This window comes from Pseudopipra pipra, chromosome 1 (genome assembly GCF_036250125.1).
Source record: "Pseudopipra pipra isolate bDixPip1 chromosome 1, bDixPip1.hap1, whole genome shotgun sequence".
Lineage (NCBI taxonomy): Eukaryota > Metazoa > Chordata > Aves > Passeriformes > Pipridae > Pseudopipra > Pseudopipra pipra.
Genome location: NC_087549.1, coordinates 146,548,045 through 146,561,471, shown reverse-complemented (window position 1 = coordinate 146,561,471; position 13,427 = coordinate 146,548,045). Strand labels below are relative to the sequence as shown.

At 50.0% G+C, this 13,427-nt stretch overlaps 1 protein-coding gene across 2 annotated transcripts in view; it reads right to left on the bottom strand.

Annotated features, from left to right (window-relative positions):
- The window catches only part of PTPRN2 (protein tyrosine phosphatase receptor type N2), a 641,953-nt gene that overhangs the window by 102,769 nt on the left and 525,757 nt on the right, over positions 1–13,427 (bottom strand). For both annotated transcript variants that reach the window (XM_064638038.1, XM_064638047.1), the window contains one exon: positions 4,535–4,747. In XM_064638038.1, the coding sequence (XP_064494108.1) occupies positions 4,535–4,747 (213 nt within the window). The remainder of the gene's footprint in view (positions 1–4,534; positions 4,748–13,427) is intronic.

Here is a 13,427-nt window from a genome sequence, read left to right as displayed (position 1 = left end):
TAATTGTCATAAATACTGTGTTCTTAACATCTCTAATAAAAAATACCAGCGGGATTAAATCTGTAAAAGCACAGAGAAGTTCTCAGGGGCTTTGAATCCAGCAGGATCATGTAATTAATAAGATTGTATTTGACAAAGGAATATATAATTTATATATAATACAATACACACAATAATGTAGAATTTAACATATAATTTACAATTATATGCCTGCCAAATCAAGTTATTAGGACAAGTTTTTAAAACAGCTGATGATGTAATCCATCTGCACTGACAGTGCATGGCTCACATAACCTTGAATACTTTAGGTAGTTTAAGAAGGAACTTTATTGTAAACTGTTTGGTCTTTTCCTCCTCTCTTTTTAAAGGAAGTTCTTTTGGATGAGATGGAGGAAAATTAAAAAGAACATTAAATATTAACATAAAATATTAAAAGGCAAGCTTGCTGAAGCCAGCTTCAGAGCATTTCAACTTTTGCCTTTAAATTCCATGCTGAGCATTATCAGTGATGCAGAAGAGCATACTCACAGGAAAGTTCTGCAGTGCAAAGTATAAAATATGCTGATGATTTAACATCTCGCACACCCCAGTGTTCCCCACATAGGGGTCAAAAGCCAGGGTTCAGCTGGACTCACAAATACATCACCCTGAATCAAACAGAGCATCCCTAAATAGTAGCAGTCACTAGCACACACTCATTACATTAATAAATTGCTCGCTAATGGGAGCAGTGACAAGTAAGATGTGCACTTAGCGGCCCTGTTTGCCGCCCGCTCCCGATGCCTGAATGCCCGTTTTTCTCTGGGTTATGTTCTAAAGTCTTCAAAGTGCATGAAGAAAATCTGCTCAGTGTTGTGAAATAAATCAAAGAGTGTCTGCTGAAAATTCCTAAAACGCTTCTGCCCTAATCTCCTGGACCAGAGAGCGGGCTTGCAGAATGCTAAACTTGCTTTTCAAAGAAGATCAAAGCAACACCAGCAACAATTAAAAACAGGGGTGCAGGTGGGCGCATGCGCAGGGGCTCTGCAGAGGCTCTAAGAACCTCTTTTTAGTCATCCCTGAATGCTAGTGCTGACTTATCTAATCATTACACGTGTGGTTTGAAAGGACAGGAGACGTGTTTATAAAGCACACAAAAATTGTCCGCCTTTATGTATAAAATGTGTTTTATGCACATGCAACATTTTACGAGATACACTATTTCCATTAATTTTGAAAAGCTCCTCAGCTTCTGCCTAATTAAACTAGCCTGTAATTTTGTTGTTTAGTGATTCAAAGATAAATGAAGTTGCAATTATGTATCTGTCCTTCCTCCTGTTAGTCTTTCAATAGGGTTTCCCAGACCCTACCTTAACACTTTGAGGGCCAGCTGCTTGCCTTACCCAGCACCTGAAGAACGAGGTATCAAGAGGTATCGGGCCTTTTGACAGCTTATTAAAGGCACTGCTGTGATTTTACTTGGCTGCTTCAACTTTTACACAGTACTGGCTGCCCTGCCTAAGATAGGTTGTTCCTACTTGCATTTACACAAGAAATACTTGTGTTAGTGGCTAAGTGTAAGGACTGCTCGTGCTAGCAGGTGAGTGCCTGAGGGAGGGTGAGGTTGCATGACAGGTGCTATGACTCCAGTATGGGGGGAGACTTAGCAGCCAACCTGCTGTTTCCCTGGAAATATGGTTTGTCTGTTTTCCCCTTCTCAAGCTGGCATTTCACTGCACAAACCAGAAAGGAAAAAGAAAACAACTCCAAGCAACCATCTATGGGAAAAAACTCTTCGAAGTTCACAGGGTGAGTAAGGAAGGAGTAAAACCTTGAATGAACTCTCCTGGCTGAATTGGGTTAGGATGAAAAATGCTTCTGCTAAATGCTGAAAATTTAGGTCAGTCTTGTTTATGTGAAGATATAAACCACTGACATTTTGAGAAGCATGTGAATCGAAGTGATATTTCAGTGTTCTCTCTGAATCACATTGGGCCACCAGGCCCTTCTATACCAAACAATTTCTCCCCCTTCAAATTAAAAAAAATAAATCTGAATTGTCACGTCAGCTATAGGCAGCAACACATTGGAGTACCGCCCTTTTAAGCCTAGTGGCAGCAGCCCCTGAAATATTTCCTATTTTTAAAATACACCAAATTAACCAAGTAGCTACTTGGGAAACAGAACAGGACCAAGTAGGTACAATTTTGAAAGCTTTCTGCTTTTTTCTGCCCTCATATTAATACGGGTTACATTACTCCCCTATGAGCATCAGAGAAGTTGAGGAAAAAGACAGTGGATGCTTTTCTGAGACCTAATTGATGTTATCCAAAACATGCATCACACCAGATATCCATTACATTTAACACAGCTCAACATAAGGCAATTCTGACAAGGCGAATAGGGCTCAATCCTATTTCTCTTCAAATCCATGTGAATAGTTTATTATATACAGATCCAGGCTCAGTGATTCATTTTGATAAAATGTTACTTAGTAGCATCAAAACTGGCTATACCAGGGCTTCCTACTGCTGCCATTGAAACATATGGCAAAATTCCCATTTACTTCCACGGGAGGAGAGCAAAGCCCTTAGAAACCTTTGTATTTAAGGAAAAATATTTTTCCTCCCACCCATGACTACAGTTCCCCTGAAAAACCAATGGAAATTTAAGAAGTCAGGTGGTTAGGACTGGGCCCAGAGGTCAGGAACAAAGAATATTAATACAGTCTTGCTATTGAAAAACTGAGCAGCATCCTCAAAGCATTGTTGTTGTTTTCAAACAGAAAACGTCACTCTCAGATCTAAATATAAAGATTTAAAAATACATATAAATCTGTGAAAAAAAAATGAACCACATATTTCATTTAGTGTCTGGATTACAGATTCTTATTAAACAAACCAGAGCTCATTATAAAATCAATATCAACCACTACACTCCCAGGAGAAATGGCAAAAAAGGTCACTCCAAGAAATTCAAACAATTTTCCTGCTGGAAGGGCACGATTTTAATTACAGATACTATTAATTAGAGCTGTCAGTAGGAAGATTGTCCTGTTAATTATCACAAATTCAGTTTCAAGTGTGGTTTTGGAACCTGGAGGGCTTTTTAAAAAAAATTAAGAATTCTTGTATTCACATTTGACAGAAGAAAAAGACTACCTATTGCTTCTGCGCTTTAAATAAGCCAACAGCAAGTTCCCTATTAAAACCAAACAAAAATATTTATGGCTACAGTCTCATTGGCCAACAAAACTGATAAACTGCTGTTTTGTTCACACTTAATCCCAGAGAACACTCCATTTTTTTCTGCTGGAAATGCTCTTGCTCTATCTTTTTTGAAGGCATTAAATTCAAAGACATAAAGTAATTTAATGTATTTTTTTTAAAGTAAACATTTCATTTAAACTGAAAACCAAAACCATTGCTGAAGATACTAATTGTTAGAGGAACATGCATATTTGTTGTTCTGTACTAAATTCATCCTAGACCCTGCCTGTGGAGATATACTTAATACATTATATCTTTAACAGATAGACCCAAACTTTTTGAGGAAATATGAGTTTATTCCCATATGACTCTCAGCTGCCAATTTGAATCTACCTCAACCTCCGGGTACAGAAAGGCCAGAATGCCTGATCCTAAGCAGAACAAGAAAGTAAAATAAAACTTGACAGAAAAGTGCCATTAGCGAGGCCCTATGGGTGCACAGAAGACACGAATACTACAGGAACAATGTTTACACATTCTCACATTCTTTTTCCTGGTCACACTCCAAATATTTTTGGATAGCAGACCAGGACTGTGTGGTATATGACCATAACATACACATTACTACACCAATAGCAAATCAAGAAATAAGGGCCAAAACAAACTTCAGGAAGACACAGAGTGTCTCTCCACCCAATACTTTTGAAACTGAAAGAGAAAGCTTAAATCTCTGATTTATTTCAGGAAAGCTGAGTGCAGTCCTCCAGTATTACTGGGTACACATCTGCTATCATTGTTCTCCCAGAACCAGTCCTGGTTTACCTCCCCATCTATCAGCATTAGATTTCATTTTATCTGAATAATGGCAGAAGGTGGCAACAGATCGGGTCAAAGGCTCTTCTCATATCAGACCCTGAAGAAGTCGATTACTCAAAAAGAGAGACATCTTCAGATAACCGTGCAATCCATTCCTCATAAATGTTAAAGATTTTTCGTTATTAATAGTGGCAGGGGTGACAGATTATGGATGTTAATGTTATTTTTCTGAGAATTTCAATGGCAAGGGCTTCTTTTTTCTCCTTTTTTCTTTTTTTTTTTTCCTTTTAATGTTTCTAATTAGGCACGAATTTACAGCAACTATCAGAATAGCCAAGATTAATACCCAGCAGTAAAAAGCTACTACAGCGGATCCGCGGGACTATGAATGGAGCGGCGGGCGGGGTACAGGGGACAGAATCAGAAACAAATCCACCTCCGCGACTCCCAGCACGAGAAGGACCCCCCGCCCCCGGGGCTCTGCCGGGCACCGGGGGCGCAGGGCCGGAGGAGGAGAGCTCGGTCCTTACCTGGTAAGCAGCGGGCGCGTCGGAGCCGGCGTCAGCCCCCAGGGCCGAGAGCTTCTCCTTCAGGCGGTGGTGTGCGCGGTGGCGGAGGCAGTAGGCGACCCCCGACGCCGCCAGGACCCCGGCGATGCAGGCGAGGGAGAGGAGGGTGAGGAGGAGGAATTTGGCGGATTCTGCCTCTTCCCCGCGCTGCGCCAGCGGCGGGACGTTGCTTTTCTGCGGAGGAGGAGAGAAGAGGCAGCGCCTGAGTTGCGCGGTCGCGGAGCAGCGCGGAGGAGGGACCCCCGTCGCGGGGGGGGGGGGGGGGGGGGACACCCGGCAGCGCTAACTTTCGTCCGAGGAGGGAGGCAAACGGAAGGGCAGGGACAGGACCGCTGCCATGCCCCGCTCCTTCCCCTCCCCTCCGCCGGCTCCCGCCTAACTACCGAGAGGCGGAGGTGCTGGTTGCGCGCAAGCACCGCTGCGCGCCCGGCGGCTGCGCGCCTCCCCCCGCACCGCACCGAGGGCCGAGGGATGCGAAGGGCGCAGCAAGGGAAAATCCGGTATTGTTTTTTTCTTTTTTCCTTAGCGAAAAATAAAACACAGAACGACGGGGGAAAAAAAAGAGAGAGGGAAAAGTAGGTGGCGATCCACCCTTTTGTCTGTTGTAGAGGGAAACGGCTAAAAAGAAAGCCCATAAGTTCCAAACTCCTCCAGATTACTATTATTTTTGCAGCATGGGAGAGAATCCTTCTAGTGCATTTCACTTGTCTCCATGTGCTAAAAAGTTGTACAATAATTTCCCCTCATTAGCTTCATTATAAGCTATATTAGCAACAATTAAAAACGCAACATGAAAATGAAAAGACCAGGCGCGCAAATTGCAGCAAGACTCATTTGGCCTGCATTCCCCCTTTCACAATTACCAGGGAAATGAATTGAAAAGCACGCCCCTGCCTCAGTCCTGGTTGCTACAAGATGAGAACAATTAGCAAACTCCTTTCCACCACCTAATTTCGCGTGGTAACAAAATGGATTTTTCCCCATGAATGCCTAGCCGGCCTATTCATTATCTCTCCTCTATTAGTAATTTTCTGCTCCGTATTCAGCTAGCCAGCTCTTAATTTCCTCCTGTCTTGCAGTGTACACAGTGGCTCTTATGTCAGGCCCGGTCCATTTTTATCTTGTAATCATAAAGGCCACCAAAGCAATTATCGCTGGTCTTGACTGTAAAAGCTTGTCATTAATTAGCCTCCTTGCCTTCAGTGCTGCGGATTAGCCGGGGCTGAGGATGAGTTAATGGAAATGCAGGTCCAGTCAGACTCCCGGGTTTTCTTGCCTGGATGCGCCGCGCGGAGGAGGAGGAGGAGGATGGCCGGGTCCGTGCGCCCCGGCGGGGCGGCGGGGGGCGGGCGCGGGTGTCTCCGCGGCCACCGGCCCATGTGCCGCCCGCCGCCGCCTCCGCGCCCGCGCAGCCACCGCAGCGCCCGCTGCCTCCCCTCCCCTGCACGGCAGCCGGCCCCTCCTCCAAATCCCAACAGCCAGCAGGAGGAGGGGGCTGCACCCCCCCACCCCCAGCTCTAGAGCCGCCTCCCCGCGACCCTTCCCCCGCGGCCCCAGCCGGGCACCTGCCCCGGCTGCGCCGGGGGGAGCGCGGCCTCGTCCTGCACCGCCCCCGCGCTGGGCGGGGGAAGGGGGGCTCGCAAAGGAGACCTGCGAGGGGCAGCACCGACGGCAGCCGCCGTGATCTCGCTGCTCCCGCCGCCTCGGCCCCGGGGAGGGGGTAAAGGGCTGCTGCGCTCTGCCATTAGCATCTCCCTGAAAGGCCCCGTCCCCTCGGGGCCAGGGGTCGCAATCTGCATCTCAATAGGTGGCTCCCGCCGGAGGGCCGGCGCCCCCTCCCCGAGCGCTGCGCCCTGGGACGTTAATCCGCCTCGCCGCGGTGTTTTGGCCTCCCATCAACCAGGCAGGGACATCCCCTTTATCCTCCGGGCTCCCCCGCAAGCCGAGCTCTGCTCATCGTGCGGCTCGGGCCGCCTCGGACCCCAGATGAGCGCAGAGACACCCTCGGGAAGGAGGAGGCTGGCGGGCACTCCTCCTGAGCCTCTGCCTTCTCAGCCACTGTTTAAACGATTTTCCTTCTCCGGATGCCGTGTGACAAAACAGCACAAGCACCTGGGGAAAGGGATATGCGAGAGAAACGACGACAATTATGGGAGCAAAGTGCTGTCAAATGGCCCGAGTAAGCGCGGGAAACAGGAAGAGCCTACCGCCCCTTCTCCCTCTGAAGTTACAGTGATTTTAAATGTTGCTTTTTACTTCGCCAGAGCCGGGACTGCCGTCCCCGGGGCTGGCTGCCCGTGACAAAAGAAGTGCTCGCCGAGCCTCCCAGCACGTCCCTAGCACTCGGGAGCCTGAAACACGGGGAAGAGTTAGAAACCTTCCGTGGGGCTTTCCGCATTGCTTACACCTCGGTAAGCGCTTGCCCTGGGGGAGTCAGTGTAGCCGTGTCCCTGGTGACGGGCTTCGGGAAGGCGAGGGCTTGCAAAACCTCTATACGTCTAAAGGGAGAGGCGCCCACGGCTGCCCCGACCCTCCGTGCCCTGGAAGGGGATGGAGGTCCCGCGGACGGAGGGCAGGGAAGAAGGGGCACGGCCGTTTCCCACCGCTCCCCCCATGCCCAGCGGCGCCCGCCACGCCGGAGCAGCTAAAAGGGAAGGGAGAAAGGCTCTGCCGCGGGGCCGCCGGCCCTTCTCCCGCTCCTTGCTCCGTCCTGCCTCACGGGGAACACCTCGGGAGCCGCTGCCGTCGGGGCATGGAAGATTCCGCTCTCCCCTCCCTGCCTCTCAGGGCGGCGGGAGGTTGGTGCTTCGGGCCACCGCGGGCAGCCCCCACGCCGCCCCTGGGAGACACCGTGGCCCCGGCGGCTGATGCCCCTTCGGCTGAGCCGCCCCGCAGGGAGCGCCGGGTGAAGCCGACGGCAAAGCCCCATCGCCCGGCTGCGGCTCCAGCTCCGAGCCGCGCACCGGAGGCGTCACCGGGCCCCGGGCTGGGGATGCCCAGAGCCTCAGAGGGCGGTGGGGCCCGGTCCTCCCCGGCGCATCCCATCCGGAGACTTTCAGGAAACAGCCCCCACTGCCCTCAACGCAGTTGGAGAAACCCGCTGCCCTTTCATCCTGCTGGATGTCTGACCAAACACCACATTATGAAATGGGTAAAAATTAATCCGACGTGTTAGTTACCAGCTCCCTCCTTCCTCCTCCTACCCCCCATCCCCGCCCCGTTCCCTCTAGCCAGGAGCATAGATTTCCCCACCTCGCCTAACCCCCTAATTCTTCCCTGCAATAAGGCCCCAGACTGAAACGGAGCCCAGGGTTAATTAGAGGCGTCCTGTCAGCCTTGACTTGAAATTGAAAGAAAAGTGTTTAAATATTTATGAATTTGACATTTACAGTCGGATGTCTTTTAAAGCAGAACACCTCTCCCTGTGCTGGTTGGGGCTGCCATGGTGCGTGTGCCATGGTGCGTGTGCCTGGGGTGGAAGGGGAACAATAGCTGTTGCATAACAACAAAAACAAATTACCTCCCCACCCAAGGCTTAACAAATAAATAGACCACATAAATTACACGCAATTAAATATTAAACTCAGCTACATGCAGCTACGCATTTTTTAAACTTAATATAACAGAATATATTGACATTCCTCTGAATGATTTTCTCCTTCGAAAATTATGGAGTATCATAGGGTACCAGGGAAGAAAAAGCAACTAATTACTAAATGAATGGCTTAGAAAGTGACTCTGAATGAAGAAGCTTTGAAGGTGTTCACCCAGCCTTTACTTGCTTTGAAACAGCCCGACCTTAGCTTAAACACTAGAAGGCAAAGAACAACATTGCACCTAACACACTCGACAGTGTTTACTTGAATACACTGCTTCTGTGAGGGTCTGTGGGTTTTTTAAGAGGGAAGAAAAAATGCCTAGGGTCTGATCTCATGTAGGCTTTCCCGGTCCCTCGACAGAACACATTTTATATACACCCAAAAGTGAGTCATTAACTAGAGCAGCCATAACACCGGAGTCACAAATCACTGCTCTAATCAAAGAGCAGCATCCCGTTCCACGGTGTCATCCCATGATGCAGCAGAACAGTCGACATTTCAAACGAATTCCAGGCAAATGTCAGTAAATATTTAATGTACGCTTTCATGTAAATAAGTTCTCACACCTCTGTTGGAAGTGTGGGAGGAAGTCTTTGTAAGAGCAGAGAGGAGCTCCCCATGCAGTGATGTGGAAGCTCACCTTTCAGATGCCTCAGCAGAATTACACTTCATTATTTACTTTAGGACACAGGGCATGATTCTGATCCTTGCAAAACTCTAACTGAAGTTGAGGTTTTGTTTTGCTTCATAAATTTAAAAAGATATTCCTGAATTAAAACTCAGATTGTCAGCTACTGCTCATCATCACTCTTACAGTTTACAAAGGAAAAATCACTACAGTTCATTTTAAAACAACTCGACATTATAATTTTTTGCAATTTTTGCATGCTCTGATTTTTACATTTATATTACACAGTTTTTCTTCTGAGCAATAATAAAAAAATGCAGATTTCTTAGTAAACACGGGAAAAAAGAGGAACTTCAGAATACGATTTGTTTCAAAATATTAGAACGTTAAGAAACTCAAGAGGTGCTATTTTTAATTTGGAATTCACTATAGAATCTAATAAATGAGAGAAGTGAGGCGGAAATAATCATGTATTAATTCTGTGCATTACAAAATCTTTTCAGAAGCTATTATCAGAGCAAGAGGCATTGTGGTTTGGATTCAGGGTGGGAGAAATCCTTTGTGCAACTGAAAGCTATTGTTCCTCTGTGCAGATGAAATTGTACTTGCAAATATGCCATTCAAGGAGGCAAAAAAGTACCTAGGCAGAAGAAAAGAATTCTACAAGAAAATCTTAATTTATTCTTAAAAATAAACTTCACTAAAATAAGTTTTAGTTCATTGTTTGTTTGTTTGTTTTCTAAAGAAGATCCTGTGTTAATAGTCACGGCCACTGACATTAAAACAAAACATAAAGGATATGCATATTAATTCCTTAATATAGAAAGTATGATGAAAGGGATGTGTGTGGGTGTGTGTGGAGATAGATATATATATCTATATATATGTATGTGTTCATATATATATATATAAACACACACATCAGTGTATGTCTGCTCATTTATATAAATCTAAACTTAAGTTCACTTCTAGTAATTTCCCTCTTACAGAGGTTATCTGAGACATAGGTTGAGATATATTCTGATGATTAACTTTTGATAGGTTACTAGAAAACCAGAGAATCACTTCACATCAGGAGGAGCCTGGCTACCCTAACCTGTCCAGAGGAAAACTACAGAGAGGGTTTCTTACCTTTGATAAAGTAAGAAAGCAAACAGAAGGAAAAGTGGAGTCTCCCTCAGTTTTGGTTCCTCTGTCTCCTCCCCTACCTTGTGCTCCCAGTCAGGTTAGGCTGGGGTAGCAGGGCCTGGGGATGTTCACCTTTCATGCATATAACATTCCTCGTGTTCAGCACTATACTCCCAAGCTCTTTGGTCCAGGCTACTTCTTGGTGTTTTAAGGTACTATCTTTAGAGTTAGTAAGAGATTTCTGGGGCTGCTCTTCTCTGCCTCCCTCTTTGCACACCCTCCTTCTCTCCACGGAAAGCTCGCCTGATGCCAGGATCACTTTCAGCAAATGTCAGTTCATCACCTGAAATGAGGTCAATTTAATGCTTTTACTCGGGAGGATGAAATCGGATGGGAAGGTACTTTCTGATTCTTTTAGGGATCGGAAAGATTAGACAAATCGACAAACACAAAAGGCAGATGGATTTCTGGGAACTGCAGCTTATTCAAATCACTGAGAAAGGTCACTGCAAGAGCCACAGATCTATTCATCTGTAGGGGTACAATGATCTTTCCGCAACCTTCAACACCACAAAGCACTCTGGAGCGTCTCTATACCTTTTAGTAGGATTAATACCATGAACAATGACTGAATACAATCAAGAATTCAGTGAGTTCAAAGATCCCTTGATCAATGGTAGATATTTTCTTCTGGCTTCCTAAAGGCAAACAGAAGTGAAGTTTCTGGTTAGAGTTACATGAAATTATAGCTATTATCCTGAATCCCTCTACAAGGTGATGCTGAAATGCCAAAATGTCCAAGCGCCCCGAAGAAGTTTGTGGCATGGAAGGAGTAAGGTTGTGAAAGAGGAAATTCAATGAGCTTCAAGATTTTCCTGAGGATCTGGGCATTTTTTTAAGTCAGCAGTTAGTTAAAGCACAAAAGTTAAAGCACAAAATTAGCACAAAAGCCTACAGCATCACTGAGACACTGTACGAATAATACACGACTCGGGAAACCGGACAGCCAAATCCATGCTTGTGGAGGAGGTAGGTGAGCCGGAGATGGAGGAGCGCGGCCCATCCTGCCCGAAGCCGCACAGTGCACTCTGGGGTGGCAGCAAGAAGAGCAGGGTGCGGAGACACCATGGTGAAGAAACTTCAATTCCCGTCTCTAAGGACTCGGGAGGAGTTAGGGGAGAGCAGCAGAGTGGGAGCACCAGGAAGCAGGTTTCCTCCGCAGCCCAGGCTTTGTTAGCCAGAGTGAAAACGAGAAACAGGGGGACTCGGCAGGTCTAAGTCACAGTGTCAGAGCCCGAGCCAAGAGGACCGTCAGCGACAGCCGAGCTTAATCAAATATCTTCGGCAAGCAAGAGAAACACGAGCCGCAGCGCCAGCGCTGATCTAATGCTGATGCTGAAGGCACATAATTTAGGGATTAGATAAGGCGCCCTTACAGCCGAGTGCCAGCAAGCGAGCCGGCTCTCGGTAACGCTGGCGAGCGCCGGCGGACCCGCCAGCGGAGCAGCCGCCCCGTCTCGCAGGGAGCCGGGTCGGGCTTCGGGGCCGTCCCCGCCCGGCGATTGGACTCCGCGGCCGCCTGCGCGCCCCCGCCGCGGGGGCTGGTACTCGGGGCCCCGAGCCAGGAGCGGCCCGAGGGGCGCGGGCCGGGCCTGTCCTCGCCCCGCCGGGCCCGCTGCCCCTTCCGCCCCGCGCCTGTTCGACGGACCCGCGTCCAGGAGCATCCCCGGGGCTCCTCTCGGCCGGAGGCTCCCGGGGCTTTGGCGACCGTGTGGAGGCGAACCGGCACCCGCTCTCGCCGCCCGCGCCGCTCCGCGGAGACCCGGCCCAGCCCCGACCGACGGGGCACGGCGGCAGCGGCTGCCCCCACACCGCCCGCCCCCACACCCCTCGCCGTGCACAGGGCGCTCCCGAGCCCCGGCCTCGAGAGACGCGGGCGCTCCCCCCTCCCCGTCCCCCGCCGCGTGTACCTGCTGCCTGCGTGCCGGGACGGGCCCCTCTCTGGGAGGGCTCGGCGCACCTCGGCGGGCTCCAGCAATCCTCCGGTGCCAAAACTTCCCCCTCTCCCCCCCCTCCCCTCCTCAGCGCAGACAAAGGCGGCGGCCGGCACAGTCGCCCCTCGCAGCCCGCAGCCGCCTCCCAGCGCGGTGCGGCGGGGGCAGCGGGCGGCCCCGGGCGGCCCGGCGGTCCCCGCGGGGCGCGGGCGGAGGATGCCGGCGCGCCCCGCCGCTGCCCTCCTTATATCGGGCCGCTCGCAGCCCCTGCCGGCTGCCGCACATGGCCCATCCACCGGTTGCTATAGCGATGCCTCCCCTCCACATGTTGCTGGCAGCAATTGGCTAAGGAGGTCTGGGCTGTGCAGAAACCCTTCGCCGGAGTGCGGCGATGAATGGACACGGGCTGTGTCACTCATTTGGAAAAGCTGTTTGGGGTTTCTGTTATGGATGTGCGGGTTTTTTTTCCTTTGGTTGATGTTTTTTTACAAGCACCCTCCCCCACCTTTTTCATTTTCCTTTTTTTTTTTTTTTGGTGTCTCCCTTGCAAGATGGAAGTGGAGGGTAGAACAATGATGGAAAGCCAAAAATAAAATCAAACAAGGACAGCAAGGAAAACCTACACATCATTTGCATGACAATACGGCAGAGAAGCCTGCAATGCTTCTTCCTGAAAAGACTTCCCTCTGTTAAAAAATATCCCCATACTGCCAAGCAAAGGAGATCCAAACTTTCTTCCCTCCCGTCCTCGTTCTCCAAATGACACACGAAATTAGGAAGGAGGAGAGTGTGCTGCGACCAGCCCTGGGACAGTGGCGAAGTCCTTTTTAATACATCGCGGGCACTGCTGAGAGCCGGTGCGGGCGAGAGGGGCCGTGCTGTGCCCGGCGCTGCACACCCCTAACTCCCAGTAGAAGCCGCGTTTCCGCGCAGGTGCCCGGGGCAGCACAGACCCTTAAAACGAAACGTACCCCGGAGTCTTCCCTGTCTTCCCCAAATTCCCGCATGCCGCCGTCAAAAACCCTGTGGAGCTCCACCGGAGCACCTGCCCACGGAGTGCCCCGGCCGCGGGAGCGGGACAAGAGCGAGCAGGGAGTGGCAGAGGGGCTGCCGGGTGCGGGTAACAGGTCCCTTCAGATCCCCTCTCGGACGAAGCGCCCTCCCGCTTCCCTCTTCCCATTGTTTCCCGTTGCCGCTGCGCTTGGGGATGGCAGGCCTCTGTCCGTGGAGACGGGCAGTCCTTTCCTTTTCCCCTTCCCCTTCCCTATTTCCTTTCCCTTCCCTTTCTCCTCCCCAGCCGGCCCCCCCACCACGCCACTGCGGCCGCTGTGCCCCGGCCTCCCCCGGCGGGTCCCCCCGGACAGAGCTGTCCTGAGCCGGGGGAGCTGCACACACACACACACCCCCTGCCTCCGAAGGTACCCCCCAGCCCCGCCCGCCCGTTCCCCAGCTGCGGCGCGGCCCCGGTGGCGGCAAGGACGGTGCGGAGGGGGCGGTGTGCGGGA